The 22,164-nt window shown below is 44.8% G+C and overlaps 1 protein-coding gene across 2 annotated transcripts in view; it reads right to left on the reverse strand.

Moving 5' to 3' along the window:
* Nucleotides 1-22,164, reverse strand: part of STAC (SH3 and cysteine rich domain) — a gene marked incomplete at its 3' end in the record, with an annotated part of 118,455 nt that overhangs the window by 34,142 nt on the left and 62,149 nt on the right. Inside the window, exons 3-6 of one of the 2 annotated variants that reach the window (XM_080934430.1) lie at nucleotides 4,347-4,447; nucleotides 3,496-3,577; nucleotides 2,309-2,424; nucleotides 713-791 (exon numbers count right to left, since the gene is read on the reverse strand). In XM_080934430.1, the coding sequence (XP_080790556.1) occupies nucleotides 713-791; nucleotides 2,309-2,424; nucleotides 3,496-3,577; nucleotides 4,347-4,447 (378 nt within the window). The remainder of the gene's footprint in view (nucleotides 1-712; nucleotides 792-2,308; nucleotides 2,425-3,495; nucleotides 3,578-4,346; nucleotides 4,448-22,164) is intronic. The other variant, XM_080934431.1, reaches the window with a different exon arrangement.

Genomic DNA, 22,164 nt, shown 5'->3' on the forward strand with positions numbered 1-22,164 from the left:
AGCAAGGCTCACTGAGGCCCAGATGTCCCTCAGGTCAGCCTGCAGACAGGTGACTACAGAGGTTAGGCTTGTCATGAGTGTCTGGCTAGACCTGCCACATGAATGTGCGAATGTAGTCATGTACCTTGTGGTTTGAGATGATGAATTCTGGGGCTACTGCCTAAATTCAGCTGGTAGGCATGAGTTTCTAGACAGACCTGGGTCAGGATGGCTCCTCCCTGTTCTGCATGGCTGTCATTCCTTAGGTACATCCCACTTTTTAAAAAACGATGTGAGTTTAATGTTGTTTCTGGACATTGATCTTAGGTCCTGCGCTTCCAAGGCAAGTACCGGCTATTTCCTATCCCCTGCAGTGCGTTTTGCACTTATCTTAATAGCCTCTTGGAGGGACTGGGTTGTGGGTTGTGGTACCCTCTCCTCTGACTGGCACCCTTGCTCACCTGATTCATGTACCTCAGATGTGGTGCAAAATAAGGTCCAAGTGGCCAGGTTCTCAGGTCTAATCTGAGTCTGAGGAGGACGTACTCATTCATAAGAGTTGTGAACAACTAAGCATTTTTATGGCTAGGCCTACTGTTCTTTCTAGAACCCTGGACTCTTGCCCATGTCATATCCCAGAGCTATCTGAGGGTGAGAGGAGCCTGAGAGAAATGGACACAGACTCTTGCAGCCCCCACCTGCTCTGGTTTCTGCAGAACCGTCTCCCACTCACCACTGTTGCTCCGCGTCCTGATGTCAGATCCATCTCCTGGACCATCAGCCTCTTCGGGAACCTCTACAAGCTCTGAAGTCTTGGAGGAAACAGGAGATGGCAGAGAATGAGCCAGTGAGCCACACTGTCACATGGGCCAACCGAGCAGAACTTTAATGTCAATACTGGATCTAAAGAGGGATTTGTATGGCATTTGTGAACTTTTCACACTTATGGCCATCATTAATTCACATGTTAAGGGTCGTACAACCGTCATTCATACTCACACACTACGGCATGGTTTTTATCTAAATCACGTTTGGCACCATTTCTATGGTTCTTCCAGTAGATGAATTGACATTACCTTTTGAACTTCAGAAGGTCATCAGGGCTTAGGTGTTTTAAAATGGGTAAATTATAGGAGTCTGGGAGATGCTCCGTTGGGTTAGTGGTTGCTGTGCAAGCATGAGAGACCGAGTTCAAACCCCCAGAACTTAGATAAAAGCCAGGTACAGGGACATAGGTGCTTATAACCCAGTGCTAGGGGCCACTGAGACAAGTCGATCCCCTGAGCTTAGCCAGTGAGAGAATGATAAAGAATGCAAGAAGAAGATGCCTTACCCTGACCTTTGGTCTCAACATGCATGCACATATATGTGCATACCCTCATATGAACATTAGTATACAGTAAACACACACACAAACACACACACACACACACACACACACACACACACACACACACGCACAGTGTCATTTGTAATATTCTAAGTACCTAGAGACTGTGTCCCCTGGAGCCAAACACTTTCATTTTACTATTGAATCTCTCAGTGTTTACATGAAATGACCATTAAAGTATCCCTGGCACAGCTGCTAGGCTCTCGTTAAGGTGGGGAGCCCCATCCCCTTTCTCTTTGGTGTCCCCTACAGTTCCAGCAGACTATTCACTATTACTCATCATCACCAAGTAGAGGACAGATCCAGCCAGCCTCAGTGTTATGCATATGTTGGGAAAACTATAGAAATCATTTTCATTCATTTTACCTGTCATTTTTCCTTCTTGAGAATTTATTAATGTAGACATTGAAACGTGATTATGATTCTTTTCTCATGGAAGTCAGTGGAAGGTCTGAAGGGCAGAGCTTACAGTGACTTTAAAGATGGGTTCCTGGAGCCAGAGAGATGACTCAGCAGTTAAGAGCATTAGCTGCTCTTTCAGAGAACCTGGGTTCACTTTCCAGAACCCACATGGCAGCTTACAAAGGTCTGCAACTCCAGTTCCAGGGGACCCAACACTTTCATACAGACACACATGCGGGTGAAAGCATCAATGCACATGGAGTTAAAAATACATAATGCTAAGAAAAGATGACCTCTCAGAAGTTGTGTGGCATTGGAGGACATTTCTATTGAGGCTGGGTAGCTGATGAGTGTGAGGGACCTGCTGTCTCCCTTCCCTATGCTGTAGTTAGAGACACAGGAGCTGCACTGGCTTTTATGTGGGTTCTGGGGATCAAACTTGGGTCTTCATGATTGCCCTGTTCACATTTAGCCAGCATAGCCACCTCCTTGGGCCCCACCCAGACCTTTCAGGGGACTGAAATTGAGGTCAATTACCGAGGTTCTGGGGGGTGAGTCGGAACCACTGCCCGAACTGCCCTTCTTCGTTCTCTGGGCCAGCGATGTGCCGAATCGGAGGGCCTCATACACTGGGTCCACTTTATTGCCACAAGCTGCAAATGAAGAAAAGACCCATCTCAGCCCGTCAGACCAGGGAAGACAGATCTTTGCTGAAGAGCCTCGAGAACCAGATGCTTTTCTAATGGATGAGGGCTCCTATCAAATGCTCTTGTTCTCTTAGGGAACTTGATATGTCCAACCAGAACTCTGCCCCCGAAGTCTTCCCAGTGGTTGGTTTTCCTCATTCATAACTATTCCCCCTACGCTTCGAAGACTCTACCTAGGGGCCAATCTGCCTCCTACAAGGAGAAGCTCTGATCACCAAAGATACTTTAGTCCTGAGAGAACAGTTTTGGAGTAGGACAGAAGTGTTCACAAAAGAACTGGAAACGACGCCCTCTTCAAACATTGCATTCCCAATGAAAAGCTGTCTTTAGTTTATCATTTCGAGTCTGAAATCCATCCAGCTAAGAAGACCCTGGGTGTAGAGGCTTGCATGTACAGAAGACAAAATGAAAGTGCAACTAAATGACGAAACAAGCCAATTAAAAAGAGAACATGAAAGAAAATATCCACACCGCATCTGTTGAGGGCTTTCAGGTCTTCATCAAACAGGGTGTGTGTGTGTGTGTGTGTGTGTGTCTATTAAAAACCAATGCTGAGTTTCTACTCAGTAAATTGCACACACACACACACACACACACACACACACTTGTAAAAAGTAGCCATCACTGGCCCCTTAAGGTATATGGCAGAGGGTTCAGTGACACGGCTGATAAGTACGGAGCTGACTCTGCACCAGGGCCGCTGGGTACCATGCCCCATGTTGCAGGTGTGTTGCTTTGATGCTGCTGATGGCAGGGCAAGTGTATTGTCTTGTTGCTGAAAGCCTGGGAAGTGTGGGGTCTACTTTTGAGACTCTACTGTTTTCAGACTCATCAGGGAGATGATGAAAAAAAAAAAAAAAAAAAACATTTCCTTCCCAGCACAGTGAGTAGAGCTAAAACAGCCACTACACACACATCTCAGGCTGTCCTTCTGTCTTTGTAGCCTGTCCGTATAGGGTGACTGTCATCATTGACTTGGCTGCTGGAATCCCATCTCACATTACTGTTCCAACTCACCAATGGGCATAACTTCTTTAATGCATCCAAACTGTTCATGAATGAGCAAGGGGGAACTGTAGTAACGCCGAAACCCCTTTGGCTGGGGAGAGAATGGACGAGAGAAGGCCTCAGTGTCAGAGATGGAGAAAGCCAAGCAAGAGTCGTAAAATTAAAGCCAGTTGTCATTTTCCTCTACGGTACCCACATAGCCTATCGATTTTATAATTACCACTGATAGGGGAATGGAGGGAGAGGAACCAGTTGAGGGAAGCAACGTGATGTTCCATCTAGAAGGCAAGCTCCCTGCCCCTTGTACTTCAGTCACTTGGGTTCAGTGCCTTCAAATGTGTTCTGGGGTGCACGGGGACCCAAGCCCATATTCCTGAGATGGTTGGAGCAGAATATGCCCAGAATGTCACAAGGAAGCAGAGTTCTGTACATTCCAGTGGGCATGGGGTAGCACCAGCCTTCTCTCCACCCCCACTCCAATGACAGCCATTAAACACCTGGTAACCCAGCTGTAAGACAGCAACCTATTTCGTATGGGCTGATGGGGGACTCCGGGAATGCTTAATTTTGACTTTGAGCACCTGAATTGACCCGAGAGGGGAGAGCTTAAGTGCTACAGCTGAGAAGGTCCCACCTTAGCCCCTCCTCACAGTCTTCTGAGGACAAGACTCCTTACCATTGTGGGTTTACAGAGATTGACACACCTCTGCTCCATCACTGTGCCAATTAAGCTGAATGGCTGGCCAGTGCCTAGGAGCATGCTGCAGAACTCTGGAGGAGGGGATCATAGGGTGTGGTTCCCCCAGGGAAAGGGACTTCGGACAGAGAGTTCCAGGGTTCCGTCTGGCACCGGCCCTTACCAACTTGCCCATGCACCGCTGGGGTGCCAGGCCATCTGCACACTTGTGATGGATGCTCATCTTACAGGCTCCACAGCGCAGTCCGTGCTTAGCGTGGGTTCCTGTCGGGCACACAGCAAACTTTGGTTAGGTACAGCTTACCCTTTCCTGTGGTCCGGTCTGAAGCCACTGACGGAAAGTGATACTTCTGGACAAGTTAATTCTCTGTGATTTTCTTCCCACGAAACTCAAAAATTTAAAATAATGTATACTTTCCCTCAACCCATCTTTTCTGTAAGGTATTCATTCTCCTTTTGCTATCATGATACTAGCAAATCTGAGCCCCCTCCGCTTGCTTTCTTTGTCTTAACCCAAGTTAGCAAAAATCCGTGTTCTTGGCTGTTTTTGTAGGACATCCATTCGGTCTCTCCTGATCTTCACTGAGTCACTCTGGTCCCCATCTTACCTATCTCACCATGATGGGGCTGGGGGAAGCGTGGTGTGAGCGGAGGTAAGCCTGCAATCCTTTGTGCTCATGAGGTATTATTAGCCACATGGCTTTCTTTCGGCTCTCTGGATGAATAAGCTTCTTAGTCCCTCCAAGCCCTTGAAAGCTCTGCTTTCTCTCCAGGATGCTGTTCTGTCAATACTTGTCTTTGCCATTGATACTGAGCACTTCCCTTTCTCTGTCTGAATATTTTCTTTTCCTTACTCGTTCCTTCTATCTCCCTAAGACCCTCTCTTCCTCTTTCTGTCCTCCTTCCTTCTTCCACTGTCCTCGCTCTCATCTGCTTCCTCCATCCCCTTCTCTTCCCTTCCCCCTTTACTTCCATTCATTCTCCTCCTACTTCTTTCCCTTCCAATTCTCTGCCCTCATTTTATCCTCTCACCCATCATGCTGAAGATGGAACCTGGGGTTCCTCATGTGCTAGGTACCTACTCAGTCACTGGTCTACAACCTTGACCTCCTAAGGTTCCTTCGGGCAACACCCCTGTGATTGTCTTTTATAACATGTACAACTGGTATAGAGCTAGTTGGAAGGTTGCTTTGGTCTTCCGATCAGTGAGAGCAAGGATAGTGTGTTTGTCTTGCTGCTTTTGAGTCTTGACCTGTACACACTGCATTAATAAACGAGTCACTGCATGTGGTGAAGCCACAGTGGCAGATTTGAGTTACTTCATGGGAGCAGATTCTGCAATACAGTTGAAGGAGCATTTGATAGCTAGAAGAGGATATGAAGTTCTAGCTGATTATTTAAGTTTAAAAATGAGACGTTAGAGGGTGAAAGGAAAAAGAGATGTCGGGGCACCAATGAAAGGAAAAGTCACTGAAAGGAACAGTCATGGGGCATCAATGCTGTGAAAAGATGACATCCCGGGTTTCGGCACCAATGTTAGGGGAAGGATGAAGAGAGTGAAGGGCATATGGACCATGGAGGTGCGGCGAGGTCTGGGGGTAAGGGGGATGCCTCTGGGGGGCCCATGTTGGGAATCCCTTCTCCCTGAGGGACCAGCCACACAACGGTATAGTACAGAATAGAGTTTATTCAGGTCATAGGAGAGATAAGAGTAGTAGAGGCAGAGAGAGAGAGAGAGAGAGAGAGAGAGAGAGAGAGAGAGAGAGAGAGGAATAGAGGAGTAGAGGGTGGCCATAAGCACGTGGAGGTAGAGGGGGAAGGGAAGGGGAAGAGGAGGAGTAGGGGTGGGAGAGCAAGGCTTCAAGAGGACTAGAGAGGCAGGAGAGTCAGGAGGCAAGAGCAAGAGGAGGGGGCAAGCAGTCCCTTTTATAGTATCAGGTCATTGGGGTGGAGCATACCTGGCTATTGCCAGGTAACTGAGGGGTGGGGTTTACAGAATCCCAACAGAGGGTATCAGGAATGATTTGTCCAAAGGCAATAAAGACCCTACCTTTTACTCTTTTGGAGCTTGGCTCTCATATCTCCTCCCATTTTTGCAGCATTGCTTAATGTGTATATAGATACATTTGGGATTAATCAGATGATATAGCAGAGAAATACAAGGGTCCACAGTTCATCTGGGAAAAGCAGTGGCCAAGCTCTACGGTAGGCAAAGAATTAGAAATCCTCTGGAAGATGTCACCTGGAAAGTCTCCCAAGGAAGTACCATTTAACAGGGAACCTGTCCTGTTATACCTGAAGAAAGAAAGCTGCTGCTGCGCTCCCTCCCTCCCTGGCTCCCTCCCTGGCTCCCTCCCTGGCTCCCTCCCTGGCTCCCTCCCTGGCTCCCTCCCCCCCCCTCTCTCCCTCTCTCTCTCTCTCTCTCTCTCTCTCTCTCTCTCTCTCTCTCTCTCTCTCTCTCTCTCTCTCTCACTCTCATTCACACACACACACACACACACACACACACACACACACCATGAAGGCATGTTACTTATACACAGTGACAGAAAGCTCCTTTGTTTCTGAAAATAATCATTCAGGTAAAGCATGCGACCGTTTCAAAGGTTGGTCGTGAAAGTAGTGGCTTTCATTTCAGTTCCTAGCCTGCTATTTGTGACTATGTAGGAACGTAAGCCAGGTCTTCAAAGGGAAGCTGTTTCACTGTGAGCTAGCCTCTGAGATGGTGTCATTACAGATGATAGCATCTCTTCCTTCCTCTGAGCATTTCCTTTCCCCAACTTCAGTTTTTCCGGCTTGCTTTTATACTTTGCTGCTCATGGTATGAGTCAGAAGACCAGTGATTACTCAGTGTTCGGTGTCCCCATTTCCACTGGGCAGTAACAAGCTTGATTGAAGGGGTGAAGCTTCTACTCTAACCTTCAGAGAACAGGGAAGGGGTGAGTCTTGGTGTAGTCTAGAAAGATTTGGAGATGGTCCTTTCGGACCTTGCTCTGTTACTCCTGCCAACGCTGTGCTGCCCCTCATCCTTGACTAGAGAGAAAAATCTAGTTTTGAATTTTAATATGGCCACACTGGCTCCTCAAATCAGAAAAAAATGCAACTGAGACGATACTTTTATCCCTTGAGCTGCTTCCATCCTCAAAGGAGAACCCTCTCCCCACAGGGTGGCTCACAGGACGGTGTCATAAAAGAGATGGCCTTTGACCTATGGCAATGCTGTGTCCTAATCAGATAAGCATAAATCGAACATGCTGTGAGTCAGAAGTGTACTGAAAGGGGCTGGGGGTAGAGTTGGGATTGTCTTGTAAGCAGGAGGAGCAGTGTTCAACCCCCAGAAACTACATAAAACATGAGAGTTATGTATGATGATGTGTGTTTGTGATTGTAGTGCAGGTGAGAAGGTACAAGGATCTGTGGGGTTCCCTGGTCACCTACTAGCCTAACACGGATTTCAGGCCAGTGAGTAATCCTGTCTCAAAATCCAATGTGGACCGTGTCTGAGGGAACGCCCTCTCATCTCCATAGGCATGGGTATACATGTATAACATGGGTACATCTGGATACTCACAAGCATGCAGTTGTGCACAAACACACAAATACACAAAGTGCACTTAACTCTACTACGCACCGAGGCTCAGTACAGTATGCTATGCAGAACTGCTTGCTCCCTCAGTAGCATGCTGCTGCCTGGGTTTTGAGGCTCGCTGCTGCCCACCTTCATGAGAGGATGTTTTGTAGTTATATTGATAATTAGCCTGGAATATGATCAAAGTCTGGAGTGCAGATGTTACTGACTATATACGTGTTTCTCATTATAAAATTGAAAATGATCCAAACTGAAGTGTTATAGTTGGGACCGTGTGTACAAAGGGGCTTCACGGGGGCTGCTAACATGGCTCAGAGTGCAAAGGCACTTGGCATCCATTACAACAACTGGAGTTTGCCCCCTGGAACTGGTAAAAGAGAACTGACATTTGCAACGGTCCTTTTGACCTCTACATACAAGCAGGGGTGCATACTTCTGCTGCGCTCGACAAACAAGCAAACAAATAATGATTATAAAAATCTTAAAAGACCACATAGGTTTAAATACTTAGAAACAAGGATGCCAATGGACGCTAAGTAAATAGTATTGGATTGGGACAATATACTTAATCATATCAAAGTCCCAGTAAAGTGACACCATCAATAGGAAGTGGAGAAGTGAGTTAGTATTTATCTGGAAGTTAGAAAGTTAAGAAATCCACGGTAAGCAATTTAAGGAAGACATGGACACAGAGTTTCACAATGGCAGTTTTGAAACTGCAAGGCCCTAGAACCTCAAAAACATTCAAATTGCAAAGTTCTGGCAGCAAATTATTTCTAACCTAGATATATATATATATATATATATATATATATATATATATTTTGCCAACCTAGATTTTTATATCCAGCTAAATTACCAGACCTAAGTAATGGCAGAATACAGATATTTCTCAAAATTTAGATCTTTCTTCAAAATATTTTCTTTTTATGTGCTCATTCTTAAAAATAACTACTGTAAAATGTACCTTAGAAAAAAAGAGAGAATAAGACAACACACTTAAACACAGGAGATATGGTGTAGAGCAGACATGGGAGAGAAGCCCAGTAGCCCAGGCTAGAGCTGCAAGATGAAGTAAGGGGGTACTCTGAAGAATAAAACAAAGGAACAAAGAAGTTTATTGACTTTGAGCTTTATAAAAGATAATAGCACTTGAAAGATCTGAGGGAGTATTTATAAATTACAGAGGTATAGAAAGCTAAGGGAGTGGAAAGGGCTTTTTTTTTTTTTAATTTGAAGGAAAATAAAATATATGTAAGGAGAAAAATGCAATCATAGTAAAACATTGGAATTAGCAAATATCAGTGGTGAGTCATGGCGCCTAAACTGACCTTCAACTCTACCCAAAATTGTGATTTAACTCTTGAGATAATGCTGTTTCAGAAAGGGCAGAACAAGGAAGACAGGCAAGTGTGGTTCTGGTGGTCTAAGAGATGAGGCCTTATCTACAGCAGAAAGTCATCAAAGGCTTCATTAATCAGTACAAACAGCAGAAGCCTGTCACCGAGAGCTCTGGCTGTGAAGGTCACATGCAACGAGGGCGGGTGGAGGTGCCTCTCAGAGTGAGTCTGCCGCAAGCTGGTTTCCACTGCTGCACTTTCAGGACCATCTGTCTCCATCTCTTCTCCTGTGCTATTGTGTCAAAAGGTGGGTGAGAGGAAAGGAAAGATGCCTCAGTGGGCAAAGGGGCTTGCTGTTCAGTCAGATGGCTGAGTCAACATCAGGACCCATACAGTAGAAGGAGAGAACTAATTCCTGTAAGTCATCCTCTGGTCTCCACAGGAACACTCTGGCACACACACACACACACACACACACACACACACACACACACACACACCAAACTCTTAAAAAACAAAGGAGTCTCGGGAAACAAGATCAAAGTAGACCTGAGGGGCTCATGATGTATGGAACTAAAGGCAACTTGTGAGCCACTTTTTAAAAAAATTCACTTCATTGGTTATTCCAGGGATTTTTGAGGTCATAGTATACACTAAGCCAATTTTAGGAGTTACAAGTGGGGGTTATTAAGAACATTAGACATAACTTGCAATGGTGTAGGAAGAGGCCAGTACAGCAGTGATTATGGGCTACGTGCTATGCTGTTTCATTGGCCTGGTACTTAAGACTGGAGTTCCAGAGCTAGAATTAAATGTTGAAGTCTACCATGTGAAGAAGTTGACAGGCTGGTTTTGGCCTGTCATTCTTCTGACTTTCCCTCCTGAATTTTGAAGTTGCAAGGCTTGTGCTTAATTTGTCGATATCAATCTTGAAAGAATTTTGATATTGAGGCATTGCTTAACTATTAGGGAAATTCAATAGAAGGTCAAAGGTAAAGCTAAGACAAGGGCTAGCAATCAAGGTTCCTTAACTATGGAAATAACTTGTAGGATGAGGAAACCACTTGGGAAAGAAAGGTAGACATGGTGCAGTATTTGAATCAGCAACAAACAATGCCCAAATGTTAATTTTATAAATGTCTCTACAATTCTCATTGTAGACTTAGCAGTGCAACTCACTTGATGAAAGTTAATGTAAGTCAGATAAGGAAAAAAAGGTTTTTTCCCACTGTGATTTGGGGACATTTCTTTTCTTTTGAGACAAGACTCCAAACTTGCTATGTAATCCAGGCTATGAGATCCTTCTTCATCTGCCTCCTCTGTGCTTGAGTTACAGATGTGTGCTACAATACCCAGCTGGCTTGGGGAAAATACTTAAAAAGTGCATTGCCCTATATATAAACACGGCCATCTATAAATACAGCAGCTTATCCCCATCTGTCAGGGTTATAAGATTCCTGCCTTATGGCTAAAGCCATGGGTAGTACAGAATTCTAAATATACCATTTTTATTCCCATGAATTCCTGTGATAGAGTTAATTTATGAATTACCGTGAATAGTAAAAGCAACAATCATAACTAATAATAAAAGAATCATAACATTATACCATTGTGAAATTTATGTGACTACAAAATCCCCCTCCCCCCCCCCCGTGATGGGAGGTGCTCTGAAGCCTTAAGATGAGGTGGAATGGGATGGGTAACATGGGCACAGTGATGTAATTGGGCTGATAACCTAGATGGTGACCATGTGACAACCAGGCAGGCAACTTACACAGACAGCATCCGGGCAGTAGAGGAGAGGATGCTCCTGGATGGGGCAGTGTAGACGCTAAGTCAGAAGTGCAAACAATTTCAAACCTGTGACTTGTTTAGTCACAGAATTTTCCATTAAAACATTTTCAGATGAGCGGTGATCACGGGTAACTGGAGTTGCCATCAGTGGGAAGATTGTCTTTTGCTCAGTAAAACAAAGAATGCACGCTCCTTAGAATGTACAGTTCTAAGTATAATTACATCCATAAGAACTACCAACCAACACACGCAGAATACAGGATGCATTTCTATCACATTCACGTGCCCATGGTAGTTGATATAATGATATAAATAAAGACTATTTCTAGAATCCCAAAGTCATACAAGGCCAACAAATCCAGCTGAAGCCAGGGAGCATCGTTTTGTCTCTTGGTACGTGGACAAGGGTGACTTTGAAAGAAAACCGATTAGGGTTTGTCAGTGAGTACAGAGACACACACGGACACACCAGAGAGGAGAGACACTATACCAGAAGTCAGAAACTTGAATTCTCATCTTGATGCCATAAAAAAGAATTAAAATATAGTTAGGCTTTCATGTACTGGGAGGAGTAATTCCTTGCAGGTTTCTTCATTTGATTAATAAACGAGCCCTGTGTTTTGTATGTAAACTGTTATTTTAACTAAAGAGGCAGGGACGGCCATAGCTGGTAGCTGCACTGGAAAGAATGAGCAAATGTCGAGTATGTGACGCACTGGCTGGGGAGCTTCTGGCTGGGCAGCTTTCTAGTCCTTCTGTGGTCTCCCATCCAAGTTCTATCCAGGCCTGACCCTGCTTAGCTTCCAAGATCAGTGGAGATCTGGTGCACTCAGGGAGGTATGTCCCAAGACCCCTCCTATTATCTCAACAGTCCTCTGAGGTAGGAATCTTCCACCTCCTGTTTCTGCTAGACAAGGCCACCAGAGCATTAGCCATTTTGTCTGTACTGCACTCCCAGGAATCTACTCAGGGACTTGTTATTTTATTTTTTAGAAACGATAAAGGCTAGTTCTTTGTTTAGTCAAAACCATGGTTTCATCTCGGCTTTTTACTACTGTTGTTGTGGTGGTGGTGTGCGTATGTGCTAATGTGTATCATGATGTATGTGGGGTGCCTGGCTGTGAATGTGTGTGCCCCTTGCACATACATGGGAAACAGAAGATAATGGAAAACTCCCCTCCTCCATCTCTTTCTACCTCATACCTCGAGACAGAGCTGTCACAAGCCTGGCTGACCAGCCAGCACTGGGGACTGTCCTGTCTTCATCATCCAGCTCAGGGGTTGTTGGCTTCTGCAGGCCTGCCTGGTTATCTTTGTGGGTACTGGGGGGTTTAAACACAGAACCCCACTGAGCCACCTCCAAAGAGTCTGGTTGAATCTTATAATACTAGAGTTGTAAGGCAATGAAATACAAAAATAGAATTTTGTTTACAACTTATTATGGCTTCTACACATACGCTATATTTGGATGTGCATATCTGGGTATGTGTGCATGTATATACACGTGTAATTTATGAAGACAGCATGGCAGGGTGGAACGGGTTGGCCTTACACTATTAAAAGGTTTCCACAGCAGTCCCGGGCTCTGAGCCCTTTCACAAAGCACTCAGTTCTGAGTTAGTGGAGTGACAGTTTTGAGAATTCTGGGATTTTGGTCTCTTTAAAAAACTTAGAAATATAAGAATGTGCTTTCATGTTAATCCTAGCCAGCAGCAGCACCTTTGCCCCACTCAGTCCTCAGCCCAGGAGCTCCTCCTGGATGGTGAGGGAGTATGAAGGCATACTCATCTGTAGGGAAACGGGGTAGCTTCCGTGTACGTGTGGGGATGTGGGGCTGCTTTGGACTGGCAGTAGCAGCTGACTCTGATTCCCTTTGGCTTCAGCAGAGGCGAGGTTCTGCCAGCTGTAGGAAGTTTCTACACATGGTGATGTTTAGAATTTTGGGAACTTTTCAGAGGGCCTATGAATTTGAGGTCCCCAAGAGGCAGTTGGTCATTTAGGGAGGGTGGTTATAGTTTGTTACGGTAGCTGTGGCCAAAGAAGAAAGGAATTAGATTCAGAGATCTCTCTCCCCTCTATCCTTCTTTCTTTCCTATCTAGTGTTATGGGGTGAAACTGGGGTGGGGGATAAAGGGTGTGAAAAAGAAGAACCCACAAAGTAGCAAAGACAAGAAAAAAAAAAAAAAAAAAAAAAAGAAAGCTGTGAATGAGAGTTTCCCCTCCTGAGCAGCCACTGACTCTGGAGCCTCCACTTCAGGCTCCTTGCGTCTGAGCTTAGTTACATCAAACTCAAGAACCGGCATGACCTCAGTTTACCACACGCCTGTATGTGTCATTCTGTCCAGTGTGCGCTGCCCCATCTCTCTCCTTCAGAGTTACAGACAATCAAGTTCTTGTTGTACAAAAGTTAGTCTCAATAGGCTGGAGAGGTGCCTCAGCTGTTCGAGTGCCTTCTGCTCTTGCAAAGGACCCACTTCAGTTCCCAGCACCTAAGGGGTGGCTCACAACTGTTGGCAATGCCACTTCTAGGGAATACAAAGAGCCCTCTGGGTACTGGGCACACACCTGGCATACATGAGAACAGGCAAAACACTCGCATATATAAAACCAATCTTTAAAAAAGATGGCCCTCTTTAAAAAAGCTAGTCTTAAGTATATTTTCACATGAATATGTCATAAAACATCAGTGAAATGAACTGTTTACAGAATTCCCTGCAAGCTAAAGTGTGAGCCACACTTATCAAGCATATGAATATTTTTATTTAGATAATAATTTGTTTCTACATAAGATGTTTGATTTAATATTTGTAGGAGAAGTTCACTGTTAAAAACCCTCTGGCTACTTGTGGCCAATCATCTTGCTGAAAGTTTTTAAGAGTTGCGGCCAAATTACACACGAGGATTATGCAGATACTCTAAGTTTGGCCTTCTAGAGAGTCTTCCAAATAGCTGCATCAAAGGGCTACATCCAAGACAGTCCATGAGGACAAGAGCTACTTAAGAGAAAACATAACAAAACAAAACAAGTCAAACCACAAATCAGTTCAAGATAAACAAGCATGGACAGAAAATGGACAACTCGCGGGTGGAACCTCATACTTAGATCGGGTCAGGAAACAGGAAGCCGCGAGAGCACAGCAGGAACATCACAAATACGCTAAATGACATCTGTGACAGCATGGTATTCCCTTGCCAGGCTGGTGATATGAAAGTGGAAAAGATAGAAGCTACAGTGGAGAGAACCCTGGGTCTCGAGCTCTTCTGGAGTCCCCAGGAGGGACAGTGGTTAGCCACTCTCCGCTCCTTATTCTGGGGAGAATCTCTCCCACACAGAGCTTCCATTGATAGCTATGACCTTCCTACTAGCATGAGAAACCCTTTGTGGTGTTGAATGCGCTACCTGAAAATCATGGTTTGGGGTCAGTTGAGGGCAGATGTATTTGCCAAGCGGAAGGCAGGTAACTCTGTCCCTCCCAAACACCTGCTGCAGGAATCAGTAGATCTTGGCTTCTAGCAGAGAATAGAGTCACAGTCTAACCTTCTGCTGTGAACATCCAGAAAAATGGATAGGACTGGAGATCACTATGGAGGCAAAATAAGCCAGACTAGAAACTCAGACAATACTGTGGGTTTTCTTTCATGTACAAAGTCTGTCTGTCTGTCTGTCTGTCTGTCTGTCTGTCTATCTATCTATCTATCTATCATCTATGTATTATGAATACATCTATTGTCTATGTATCTGTGTATGTATCTACCACACACACACACACACACACACACACACACACACATGTTTGTATCTATGTATTTATCTGTCTGTCTATCTACCTACCTACTTATGAATGAAAGTAGACTAGAAGAGCAAGGAAGGGATCTAAAGAGTGAACAGGGGAACAACAGGATGGAATGATGGAATATGTGTGTCCTAGGAACAGAGAGAGGATAGGAAATGAACAACAAGGTGTGGAAAAAGGGCAAACATCAGAGTAGAATGATGTATACATATACAAATGTCATTGTGAAACTCGATACTTTATATATTAAATAAAAACTGATAGAAATGAATGAGACAAATCTTGAAGAGTGTGTGCCCAAGAACTGCAAAACATCTTTGAAAAATAATCTATTATAACAAGCCACAGCAATGATTAAACCAAGTTATTGCTGTTACTTAGAGAGATAAACAACGTAACTGATAACATGGATTGAAACGTCAAAGAAAAGCTTGAAGAACTCAATGCTTTTGAAATGGAGGGAGGGGAAGGAAGAGAAGGAAAGAATTCAGGTTTTGGTAGAAATGACTTTTCTAATCAGCAATGAAAGAACTGTGCAAAAAATATTGATGAGGCATCTGGTTCATTTTTGGTGAAAGTTCCTTATCTAGGAGGATTTTTGAAATAAGGTTTAGATGGGGCAAGAAACTAAGAGTTGAAACTAATAAATTATCCAAAGGAAAATCTAAGCACTAGCTTGTTTATTTTTAATAAGAGTGATGCTAAGTACAGTGTTTTGGTAAAGCAATATACCAAAAACAATGATGAATGCTGATCACATAAAAAAAATGTAGTCATAATGGTTGAAGGCGTGGCTTAGTTGGTAAAGTGCTTACGTAGTGTGCATGAGGCTCTAGGTTTGATTTCCAGCCCTGATGTAGCTCATGACTACAGCTCTGTAACTGGGAGGTGGAGGCAGGGTGATCAGGAGTTCAAGGTCATCCTTGGTGACATAGAAAGTTCAAAGCTAGCCTTTGTTATGTGAGATCTGTTCTCAAAACAATAACACATAATAATAATGCACACACACACACACACACACACACACACACACACACACACACACAAAATGAGAGGGAACTTGGAAACTACTGCCTGTGAAGTCAGTGATATTACATAGGATTTATGAACTGTCCTTACAAGGGGAGGAAAGGAAAAGGGCTAAAGGCATGAACTGATAACCAACAAAAGAAATGGATTTTAAAGCTAAGTATTTAATGAGTGGCAGATGTAGTAACCGAAGAGTTAAGAGAAGGGAGATGAAGTTCTCTCTCATTCCCGTCTACTAAACAAGCAAAACCTAAGATGAAAACCCCAGACCAGTCATTGGGTGCACATGGCAGGACTACTGATCTCCTCCACTGCAGTTGGGAGAGGGAGAGGACATCCCTGCTGTCGGGTAAACTCAGGACAAAGCATTTCCTTGTCCTAAGCGTGAAAAATTTACAGCAATTTTAATTTCAGGACAGGGTCTTAGGAACATAACCATACCGGTAAAGAATCAACAAAAGGCTCACCCCAGCTTTTCTAATAATGTTGAGATATGTAAAACAACAAAATACCACAAAATTAGGTAGTAGTTAAAGCTGGGTACATCCATAAATGAACTAGATTTTTGGCCAGTGGTAGGATTTTAAAATTCATAATGGCTGACATGACGTCACAATATAATATAAAAAGTATCACCCTCATGGTAAAAAGCCCAGTCTTTAGAAAACTCATTTAAAAGGCACTTGCACATTAAAAGGCTAAGATAGGCACCAAGCGAAATGTTAATATTTCTGTGTGTGTGTGTGGGGGGGTAGACTTAAAAACCTTCTTAGTTTTTGTTTTGTTTATTTATATCTCATCATTGTTCACAATGAGCATATTTTCCCGTGTAACAAGAAACCAAACAGGGCACGTGTTACTGTTTTTGAGGAATTAGAAAAGTAAGGCTAATTGAAACACAAGGCACCTCTGTGGCAGTTTGGGTTTTTGTATCCCCATTTTTGATCACTTTTGGAGAAGGGATTTGGCATCTTAGGGAAGAATAGCTAAGTCTGGGAGATGGCCCAGTGGGGGAAGTGCTGGTGTGGACTCATGAGGATTTTGGTTCTTAGCACCCCAGTGGAAAAGATCCCTGTCTGATGGTCACAGCACACTGATGTTAAGCAGACCCGGCCCAGTGCAGGCTTTCTGTGACCTGGTGTTCTTCACCCTTCCCAAAAGAACTCGGACTTCTCATTGCTCTCCCTGCATCAAGTTCTAGAAAGATCTTGAGCTGGGTGGAGAGAGTATCCTGTGTTAGACTTCTCTACACCCTTTGCGTCAATCAACAGGTTTCTGTTAAGAGGGAAGAAAGGGAACAGGCTTGCTGTCACAGCTGAATCTAGTCATTGGGTCCAGGGAAAGCTATTAAAAATAACCTTCTCACCTCCTCTACCCTCAAGACAGCTCCCAAGTTCGTGCCAAGTTTTCCAGGATATAGAAGTACGGGGGCCCAAGGCTGAGGGTAGGGGTGTTCTTCAATTTCTCTCTACCTTATTTACTGAGCTCTCAATAGAACCCAGAGCTCACCAGTAAGGCTGGTCTAACTAGCCAGCTTGCTCTACCTTCCAAGGGACGGAATTACAGGCGGAATGCCACATCTACTGTGTTATGTGGGTTCTGGGGACCCCAACTCCTATTCTTGCTTGCCACATGTCCAACAAACACTTTAACCACTGAGCCATCTCCCCAGGTTCCTAACCAGCAGTGAATTTGAGATGCCATTAATCAAGCACAAAGCTCCCACCCAGTAAAGCTGAGAAGACCCTGGGCCATCTCTCCCTCCCGATGTCACCCGCTCTTCCCTATAGAAAGACGTCTCCCCGACCCTGTCCTAGCTTTTAAAAAAAATTAATGGTATTCATTGTTTATAAATGCTTCTGTTGATCTTTCCTATTTCGGTTCCTGACGACTAGTGGAAAAACTCTCTCATTTCCTCCACCCCTCACCCAGACTCGGCTTTTAAAAATAGCAGTGAGAGTTGGGTTGGCGCAGGGCCTCCTGGGTTTGGAGTTCACAGCCTTTGTCCCCGGGGCCATCGGATCATAATGTGATGCATAGCTGGTAAGTTTTTCTTCTGGGATGTGTATTTGGCTTAAGGTTTTGGGAAGAGTTGTCCTCTGAGTGACCACTTTCTCATGGTCATCTGGGGACCCCCTGAGCCCGATGGCTCGACCCTAGTATTGACACTCTCTTGCTGCTGTTTTCGGTTCCCCCTTTCTAAAAGCCTGTTCCTTGTGTCATTTGCTTGTTTCAGACTTGTTCTTGGAGCTCGAGGCTGGAGAAATTCTATGTATCTAGGTTGCCAAACAGTAAGATGGCCAGATCTTTCCCTCCAAGGTGCTTCTGGGGAAGCTAGCACATGAGTGATATCACTTTCTTTTTGCACATGAAGCTATGGTTTATTTTTCGTTCTCATATTTATGGTGCTGGAGATGGAACCCAGAGTGTCGCGCTCACCCAGCAAATGTTCTGCCATTAAGCTACGTCTCAGCCCCTTTAAAATTTTTGCTATAAGGCAATGAATTACTAAGTTGCTCCTCTCTTCCTGCCCCAGCTCTCCCATGTAGCTGGGAAGACATGTTTGGTGTAGAGATTTAATAAAGGTCAGGGTTTTCAGGTTTATAACCCTCTCACGCTTTCCCTGGCAGCATTTTCTGTTAGCCAGTTTTGTGAAGTGCTGTACTTTTTCCAATCTTGTTTCAAAGATGCTAGGGTTGTGAGTAAGGGAATGACTTTTGTCCAGTTCCTCCACCCATCTGTCCTGGACTCCCCCATACACTTTGCACCCCTCTCTCCATACTTACCAGTGTTGAGCATCCTTAACGCTGACCGTGAGCATCAATCTCCGGTGAGGTTCCGCTTTCCATCAATTTGATGGGGCGGAGATTATTTTACCTTTGTTAGTTATTGGAGGTTTTAGAACAAGCACATCAGACTCAGGAGCTTGAGGCTAAATCTTTAGATAACAAGGTAGAGCAAGCACCCTCAAGGAAAGCAATAATGGGATGGTAGCTTGCTGAGAGTAGTCAGCAGCACACAGAATGGGCCAGGAGATACAGCACAAGTGGAAAGGTGTTCTGTAACGTAGGGTAGCCGGTCAAACGGTTCATGGGGCTGACAAAGAACTCAGTTTATAAAGTGCAAGCAAAGGACCTTAACTCAACACCCAGCCCCAGATAAAACGTGGGCTGCCACTTGCAACACCAGAGCTGAGGGGGCAGAGATAGGAGGATCCCAGGGCTTGCTAATCAGCCAGCCTAGCCTAATTAGTGGTGCTCTATATCCTAGGAAGAGACCTGTTTCCAAAACACAACATGGAAGGGCCAGAGGGATGGCTTATCTGAGTTCTATACTCAGGTCCCGTATGATAGAAGGAGAAAGCTGACTCTGACAAGTGTCTTCTGACCTCCATACATGTGCCTGTTCAACACACACACTCGCACACACACACACACACACACATACGAGGTGGAAGTGTGTGTGTGTCCATGAGGTATATATGCGCATGCACATGTGACTCTATGTGCCACCTTGCACTTGTGGATTGTCACGCTGTTGAGACGGAGCATGTGAGGAAGCCACAGTCTTCTGCATTTTCTCCCCAGGCATGATCTGTGCTCTGTTTCAATGGATGGGCAGATGGGCAGTGTTTAATAGGTGATAGGGAAAATACTTCAATAGGATTAGCCACGGACTTCTCCCTACCTCTGACTGAGGCTTCGAGCCCCAGATATGCAGACCTGCCTGCTCTATTTTACACTACTGACCCAGTTCTGCCACTTATGATGTCATGTCTATTGTTGCTGCATAACCTTGGGGACCATCCTAAAGTAGGTCAGTAGAACAGTGCCTGCTCCAGCAACTGAATGGCTGTGCAGGACACTTGCTCCTACAGGGTTCCCCAGTGTGGCTAACTGGAGGTGAGTCCTGTTCCTCTAGACCATCAGCCTCAGACCTGGGATGGTTCTTAAGTCAGAAGCAAACAGCCTCTAGGCATTTGTCCTGGTTTCATCTGAACTTCTGGCAGGAAGCAGAGACCAGGTGCAAAGGCTTTGCCACACCAGAGGAGAAGTTGGCAAACCTTTCCAGTGCCACCATGCTGGGTCTGCCTTCTCTCCCTGCCCCTTCTTCCCCAGATCCACTCTTAGTGATACTGCCTCCCTTTCCGTGCCCCAGACATTCTGGAGAGAATAAAAGGAAGTTAGAATGAAGCACCGTAGAAGAGTGGGTGTATTCAGGGCACATGTTGCGTCCAGGAGTTAAGCTATTTAACCAAAGCTTGTCCTAAATGAACACACACTCTCTGGATGGTTATTTACTTACTGAACCCCTCTTTCTGGGTATTCCTTATTTCAGCTAAGGTGTGATCTTCAGATCCAAACCTCGGAGGCAGAGCAGCATCAGTCTCTGGAGAGACCGCCTCTGCTGTGCTATGGTTCAAACAGTCCCCAAGGCACTCGGAGCATGGAAACCTGCTTTCTTCCTGGGCATTGATTCTGTTTTAGGCGTTCCTCCCACTTAAAATGCCAGCCAATGAATTAGTTGTAAAAACAGTTTACAGGAAGGGAGGCCCACTTTTTCTTACATGGATAAGATAATAGTGGTTGGGAAGTTTGTATTTTCCCAAGAGGAGTTGTGTGTGTCTGTGAAAACTCTTGTCTTATAACTTGGCCCTTTATATCCCATATCCGTCAACTCCTCTGTGTGTGTGTGTGTGTGTGTGTGTGTGTGTGTGTGCTTGTGGTATGTGTGTGGTATATGTGGAATGTGGTGTGTGTGTGGTATATGTAGAGTGTGGTGTATGTGGAGTGTGTGTGTGGAGTGTGGTGTGTGTGCATGTGTGTGTACAGTATATGTGGAGTGTGGTATATGTGGAGTGTGTGTGTGATATATGTGGAATGTGTGGTATGTGTGTGTTATATGTGGAGTGTGTGTGGTATGTAGGGTGTGGATGTGTGTGTGTTATATGTGGAGTATGTGTGTGGAGTGTGGTGTGTGTGTATATTTGTGCGTGTGTGTGTGTGTGTGTGTGTGTGTGTGTTGGAGGACAATCTCACAATGCATTCTTCCCTCCTCAAAATCAGGCTCTGAGTTTTCCCATTGGCTAGATTGGCCACGAGTCCCAGGTCTTTTTGCCCCTGGGACTCTGAGTGCATATCATCATACCTGGCTCTCTTAGTTACAGGGGTCACACTCATGTCCTCATCCTTGCAAAGGGAGCCTCTATCAATGGTGCCACCTCCTTAGGCTGCATTCCTGGTTTTTATTTGTCATGAGATGTTTAAGGACAGGACTGAAGAATATAAGCTCACATGCATGTTGGGGAAACTGACTTAGGAAACACACAGAAAGTGTGACTAATGCCATCTAGGGAATAGACTTTTGACAGCTCTTCTGGATTTCTGACTTCTTCCATGGAGTAGGTATGGCATTGTGGGAGGAAGAATGTCATTGGGGGCAGGCTTTGAGGTCTCAGAAGCTCAAGCCAAGCCTAGTGTGATTCATTCCCTTCCTGCTGCCTGCCGATCCAGATGTAGAACTCTCATCTTCTCCTGCACCAAGTCTGCCTGCGTGCCATCACACTTCCAGCCATGGACTCAATCTCTTAACTCTAAGCCAGCCCCAATGAAATGTTTTTCTTTATGAGAGTTGCTGTGGTCGTGGTGTCTCTTCACAGCAACTCTAAGACAATCTTCCTGCTAGAATTTATGGTGCTTTTTGCACAGTTTGTCCCCACATATCCACGTGGGAGTCCCCAGCCCACAGTAACACTGTGATTACCTGCAGTTCTGCTCCATGACCATGACCACTGCTCTGTGTGTCATGGAAACAATAACTTAATCATGATTAGGCTATTCTTCATTGGTTGAGGGTTCACTTATCTCTTCTTCCAGTCACTCAACCAGTTCAGACTGGACAAGTGACATGCTTAACCTTAGTTGAGGATACACCAACGTCCACTCTCTGGGCTATGTGTTGTCACATGGGTTTTTTGCCGATTTTCTGTGAAAAAGTTTACCTAGATGATCTCCTTCACCCCTTTGTAAGCCCAGGCATGCTTGGAAAGCCATTCAAACAGGTCGAAAACCAACCACAAAAAGAGCATATGCTTGTGGTTGGCAATAAAACACAGGGAAGCCAGGTATGGTGATAAAAGAACCAAAGGCAAAAGTTTTCAGCAAACTTGGGGAAACAAAACCAATCAACCAAACAAATAAAAACTTATGATCAAAATGTGTCTTAGAGGTAAAGTAGGAGGAGACTGATGTAATTATACAAGTAGCAGCTTCCAAACTGTTTGGATTTTTCTAGACTGACATGCACAGAGAGAACATGCTTGTAGCATCAGGAAAAGCAGAGTGAAAAAAAAAAGCACAAAAGGGACAGACGTTAAGTGAATGTGAATAAACATGTCTATCTGTCAGGCGCTTCTTGGTGTGGCATGTGGGGCTC

Source organism: Micromys minutus (assembly GCF_963924665.1).
Source record: "Micromys minutus genome assembly, chromosome: 21".
Taxonomy (NCBI): Eukaryota; Metazoa; Chordata; class Mammalia; order Rodentia; family Muridae; genus Micromys; species Micromys minutus.